The following is a 6,000-nucleotide window of genomic DNA, read 5'->3' on the forward strand; positions in this document are numbered from 1 at the left end:
GGAAATTGTTTATACAGCAATAAAAACACTCCATTACAGAATTGCTGGGGTCATTGAACTTGTTGCTAAGGCAACTGAAAAGAAGCAAGAAGAAATCTTGTTTTAGTATTTACAACTCCACCCCTAATTTGCTGTATGAGTATTATTAATTATAGGTGGTACCATATCAGAACATTAGTGTATCAGGGTGATGGTTCTGAGAAATCCCCACACTGGGGGCCAAAACCCCCTTCCCAACAGCTGCAATGATCATAATCTAAATCTCAGAAGATTTGTTTGCCTCATAAACTTGTTTTTTTAACCATATTCTAGCAAAATACAGTTTTCTAGAATGATTTTGAAACTACATAAAAAGAATACGAATTTCTATAGACTTCAACTGTCAATAGGAAGTGTAAGACTTTTCCATGCACATCAGCACTAGCATAGAATGAACTGTGTGGTCCACTTGTTAGGTAGAGGAAAGGGAGTCAGAATTCTCTGGCTCTGATCCCACCTGGCTGTATGACCTATGCTATAATACTTGACCTGTACATATGTACACACAAGGGCAGTGTGAGGCTTAACTTATAAAGCACTAAACACTATTATAGAAATGTGACCCTTATTTTTGTGTGTGTATCAATATAATGTATTGTTAAAAGGCATTGAAAAAATTGATACTATTTGACTAAGATTTGCGGTTCGGAGCAACATAAATGGTGGCGTGAGGCAGCCTAATTGTGGTGCCATTGAAATCAGTGGGAGGTTTGCCTTTGATTTCAGTGGGAGCGGGAGCAGACACAAGGAGTGCAATTTGGGAGGCCCCGGGGGAAAATTTTAACAGGAAAAGCAACAATTAGGCGTGTGCCAGAAGGTACAAAATAGAACAGCCCTTTCACCCCTCTAACCTTCCACGCACACTTTCTTACTGCGTCCTCTTGTTTTTCCCCAGCTACAATCCCACCCTTCTGCCCCCTTTGCTATGCAAGTTACTCGCATCCTCTTACCAGTGTATAACTTACACTACCTCTGCCTTTGGCTCTGAGTATTTACTGCCTGTCACTGGGAGTAGTTGTCTGAATTAACCTTTTGGTTTGGTTTTCCAGCCATAAGGCAGGAGTTGAGTAGAATCAGTACAACATAATGACTACACAGCATCTGCGAGGTACTAAGGATGCTAGGAAGATTGGATCATTTCTAAGTGTACCAAGGTCATGCAAGATGGTGAAAGAGGACACCTGCACTGTCTTTGTTCTTAAACCCTTTTTATTAGCAGACTGAGCACACTTTGAAGCTTGCTGCTGCCTTGGAGTTGCTTCATTTTAAAAGTCTTAATCTAAAGAAAATATTAAATTTTAAATTTCTGGATTTTTTAGATTTCATCTGACACAGCACATCAGATTTGTCAGCCTTTTTTGTATTTTGTATTTGCTTATTTAAATGTATTATGTTTCTTTTTAGTAGTAGGTAAGAAAACATGTGAACCATTTGCTTTTAATAGATGACTTCAAAGTAATTTTACTGGTAGTCTGCAATGTAAATGAAGACCCTTTGCCAACAGAAATGTATTGTGGCATCACCAGAAGAAACAGAGACATGTTAGTTGTCAGCCGACAAGGTCTTTGACTCAGAGTTATCACAATATTAAAACGGTACGTCAGTGCACCACAGTATCTGTGTTCATATTGGTAATAAACTGTTTATTGTCCATATGGCCCTGCTTTTGGTTTTGTTCATTAGTTGCTCTAGCTTTGCACTTTAATTTCACTGTGTTGCTGTGGTGTGTTTTCTTGCTGGTTTTGGAGGCTCTGCTGAGAACACAAGAGCAAGGCTGCCTGCATGTTGTGAAATCTCATGTAACATTCATTTTTAATAAAACAAGCAGGAGAGGCCTGTCAATGTAGCATTAACCTGCACATCAGAATCTGGCCAAGCAGGCAACTCGTTACCTACGCCCCTTTCCCTGACCACTCATAGCAGTGCAATGCCAGCTGTGCACCAGCTCCAGGTGGGGAACAGCTGGCTGCTAGCCCCATCTTCCTGCAGCAGTTGAGGCACAGGGTCTTACCTCTGCCCACCCTCTATGCTGACCAGGACCAGACTGCAAACAGGCTACTAGAATCTGGAAATACTGCATCCCAGAGTCTGTCACAGCCCTGCAAGCTCATATTGTCATCAGTAACATTTACTGACCAGTAGTTGGTCCCCAGTGTCCCACTGCTCCACTGAGACCATCACTAACCCCTCCACTCTCTCACTCATTCCCTTCCTGCCTCCCTCCTCCTCCCCTACAAAAACCCCAACCCCATTCCCTGACTTTTAATTTGTAAAGGGTTTGTTGTTTTGTTTTTAAGAAGGCTACAGCCTACTCAGAGCAAGGGTGGGTGACAGAGTTAATAACTGCAGCCCCGCTGGTGCAGCTTTACTGATGTTCTAAAAATTTCCCATGGTTGCTCACATGCCCCTACTACAGGCAAAGCCTAGGGGCTGCCTTTAGACAACATTTCAATTGAAATTGGGCATTTCAACCTCTGCGTTGTCACACCGCAGTCCTGGAGGCAACATTGGTACCCAATACTTGACCTTTATTTTCTGTAGTCCAACAGTGCCTGACCGCTCAGCTCTTACTACTTGTGCAATAAGTAGGGGCCATTCTTTCAGCCAAGTATAGGCTTGAGAATTTCTGCTAACTTAGGTCTGTTTAAGATTTACAAGAGCAGAATCCTTGTTCTATCCTCCTGCCCTTGATCATTTTGAATGGCAGGAGAGAAATCAAACAGTTTGAGCTCACTTCTTATTAAAACTGTCATTTTCCATCCACAGCTGCTACTGAAGCAGTAGCTCCTGCAGTCAGCTTTTTAAAAGCCCAGATCTCTTGAATTGTGCAAACTTTTTATTTCTTGAGTGAAGTCAAATCAGCTGGTCCCCAAGCTGAAGAGCCTGTAGTATTTTATTCAGTCTTCTGGCCTCTCTTTGAGCAGTGCTAAATTAACAGAAAAAGCAGCATAGAGGCAAGTAATGAGGTAGCAGCTGGTACAACAGAGGAAGGATGGTTTGATTAATAGTAATCAAAGACGGCCAAGAAATTAGGAGAGGGTAAGGGTGCCTTGTAATGTTAGAAGTTTACTTAATCGCACTCCAGTTTATTAATCTTCCACAAGTCTCTTTAAGAAATCTGCCAGGCTAGTTTATACCGTAAATTGAAAACAGCAAGACAGAGTGAAGCAGAATGGAGGGAGGGCTATGTTTAGAAATAGCAGAAGTTTAGACATTTATGTACAGTTTGTTTTTCTGTACAAATGAAATGATTCACAGATGTTTTATAGTAAGGTAACATTGTAGAAGAGTGTTTCGTCTTGAGCTAGTCTGTTAAGTGAAATGAAAACAGTTCAGCACATAGTGCAGTTGTCCTGTAAGATGTTAAATGTTAATTCAAGGTATTAGAAATCCTGTTTCTCAGCTTGCACATCCAAGAGAATAGGAGCATATGGCTTTTCCCTGAGTGCATTAGCCCCAGAAAGGCTGTGGCTGATCTCCTCTTGGGATATGGTTCTATATGTATTGAATCATGCTTACAAACATTACAGGCAGGAGGTTGGCCCTGCAGTGCTAATGACAGAGAAGGTTGAATGAGCTGGGTTTTATTCTGACTCACGTGTTCAGCAGCATCAGGACTGATGTCTCAAGGGGAGTGTGCTTGGCAAACTGAAAAGAAATCTCTCCACTCCATTGGTTAAGTTGATCTGACATAGATGAGAATAGGAAATGAAGTTCCATCTTCATTTGTACAGTCACTGTCCAGAGCACAACTTCACTGGATGTGACAAACCATATCATTGTGTTTGCTCATGGTAATAAGATTCCTGGGGTTTTTCCACCTACTGCATTTTGGGTCTATCCCTGCCTTCCCAATCCCATATGATGTGGCAGCAATATTGCAGCAGCTGTTGACCCAGCTGTAATCTGCTCAGAAACCAAGATGTAGCTCAGAGATGACTGTACTTGAAGTAGCATGTATAATACAGCCCTAGCCCTCATCCATCCAAGGAAGCAAGGGGTTGAGTTTTTGCTCTTGAATCCTGGCTGCCTCCTGCTTGCATTGACCTATTAAGGCAAGCCAACCACCTGTTGAAGTATGTGTCTCCATTCCTCCAAAGATTAGAAGCATTCTGCACCACAGAACAGGTCTAAACTGAATCTTGTGCCACACATGCATGGTCCTGATGAAAAGGGGGGGGAAATGTTTAATGTGGATTTAAAATGTAACAGTTTCACCCAGATACAAAGGATGGTGCATCTATGTTGCCTCTGCTATAAACATACATGTGTGATATCCTGCCAAAGAGCAATGTTACATAAGCAAAAATCCTTTTAATAAAATTTACAGTATTCTAAAACAGTGCCTGTGGTTTCCTTCAATATTTCATCACCTTTGGTACTACAGAAAAGGTAAGTGCATAGAAATATTACTTCAGATCATTTTTAGCTCTGAAAACTCAAGTTCACAAAAATTGGATTTTTTTTTAACATTAATGAAGACACTAAAGCAAATCTATTGGTTTTCTGGTGCTAGTTTACATATTCTCTTAATCCGTGAGTAAGGACCAATGGTGTCATCAAAAACAAAATCCCAGAGAACTCGAACCCAAGATTGGTGCTGAGGAAGGTTGTCATAATATTCTGCTGCTATCTTCTTCACCTGAAAAGAACAAGAGACCATTTAACCAGCATTGCATTGTCAGAGGTTCTTCTGTATCTAGCTGAGATTGTAGCTTGCCCAATGTAACTTTAAGATCCACACCATTAAGTCTTTCAATGAAAAGCATCGTATATCACAATCTGCTCTATGACTATGAATGATGTAGCATTTTTGATAACTATTTCTAGTGGAAAGAAACGTTGAACTAGCGTTCTACATTTTCCTCTGAGTATTTTTGCACACAGTAGTCCACTTTGTATGACTGAAATACTCCAGCTACAGCCTTGCTTGCACTAGAAATAAAAAATATTACAGAAACCAAAGTCTTTCTAGCTGTAGCATCTAAATTCTGTTCCACTTTGTTTCCCCATTTAATAGTTGCTGTTAACTTAGTCTCAAACTAATCTGGCATCCTGTTAAATTTTCCTGTAGACACAGGCCTGATAAAGAATTCAGGGATGTTCTGGTTTTAGAACTTTGGTTTAAAAAAAACACCTCTGATCTGTATCTAGAGCCATTTGGAAACTTCATAATGGACACCTATCTCCAATGGACTGAACCAAACCCTTTAGTCCCAACATGCCCTCAGAATTTGAAAAAAAAATATGGGTCCGAATCTGATCTTTGTATTTTAGTTCCACGGGACTAGAATTCAGCAGTGTTTTATGAGGAGGGAAGGGATACATGAATTAGTCTGATTCATCATGAGAACAAGGCCTTGTTATGAGCTATCAGGACTCCACCACAGCATAATTCACGCATTTTGTGCCACCCACTTTTGTTCCTGAACCCTTAAACATGTTCAGGTGTCACAATTCAGTGAAAGATCAAACCAGTTCAGAAGACACTGAGTGCTGCTTGGCCATAGTTCTGTTTCTCCCTATGTGCCATTACTAGCTGGTATTTTAGCTGCACACCTGACAGAAATTCACCTGGCCTGCTCTCAGAAGTGCTCTCGCTATTGCTGTAGGTATGTGCACCCTTCCCATCAGGGCCGGCTCCAGGCACCAGCTGAGCAAGCTGGTGCTTGGGGCGGCAGATTGAACGAGGTGGCATTCCGCCCAATCCTAGGGTGGCACGGCTGCTTTTGTTTTGTTCCGCTCCGGCCGTCCTGTAGGGGGCGGCGGCGCGGAGGATGGGAGCGCCCTGCAGCAAGCCCGGCAGGACAGCCTGCGTCCTTCCCTCTCCGCCGACCGGAGCGGAGCCCTCCCAGCAGGCGGTGCGCGGCATGGCGGGAGGGGCCGCGTGGCCGCGCCCTGCTGTAGCCCTGGCCGCCTACCTTCTCTCTCTCTCTCCCGCCCACTACCTCCCCCTCCCCT

At 42.6% G+C, this 6,000-nt stretch overlaps 2 protein-coding genes across 10 annotated transcripts in view; one reads left to right on the top strand and one right to left on the bottom strand.

The window, feature by feature from the left end:
* EVL (Enah/Vasp-like) overlaps positions 1–2,244 on the top strand; it is a 213,900-nt gene extending 211,656 nt beyond the window's left edge. For 4 of the 9 annotated variants that reach the window (XM_026651186.1, XM_026651187.1, XM_024196454.3 and 1 more), the window contains one exon: positions 1,089–1,576. In XM_026651186.1, the coding sequence (XP_026506971.1) occupies positions 1,089–1,126 (38 nt within the window). In that variant the 3' untranslated portion in view covers positions 1,127–1,576. Of the gene's footprint in view, positions 1–1,088 lie in introns of all 9 variants that reach the window. The other 5 variants (XM_024196452.3, XM_024196453.3, XM_024196456.3 and 2 more) reach the window with 4 other exon arrangements.
* A 2,275-nt stretch (positions 2,245–4,519) lies between these two features.
* The window catches only part of DEGS2 (delta 4-desaturase, sphingolipid 2), a 26,544-nt gene continuing 25,063 nt past the window's right edge, over positions 4,520–6,000 (bottom strand). The window contains exon 3 of the mRNA XM_024196463.2: positions 4,520–4,681. Within this exon, the coding sequence (XP_024052231.1) occupies positions 4,535–4,681 (147 nt within the window). The 3' untranslated portion in view covers positions 4,520–4,534. The remainder of the gene's footprint in view (positions 4,682–6,000) is intronic.

Source organism: Terrapene carolina, unplaced genomic scaffold (assembly GCF_002925995.2).
Source record: "Terrapene carolina triunguis isolate 2854851 unplaced genomic scaffold, T_m_triunguis-2.0 Scaffold96, whole genome shotgun sequence".
NCBI classification, from domain to species: domain Eukaryota; kingdom Metazoa; phylum Chordata; order Testudines; family Emydidae; genus Terrapene; species Terrapene triunguis.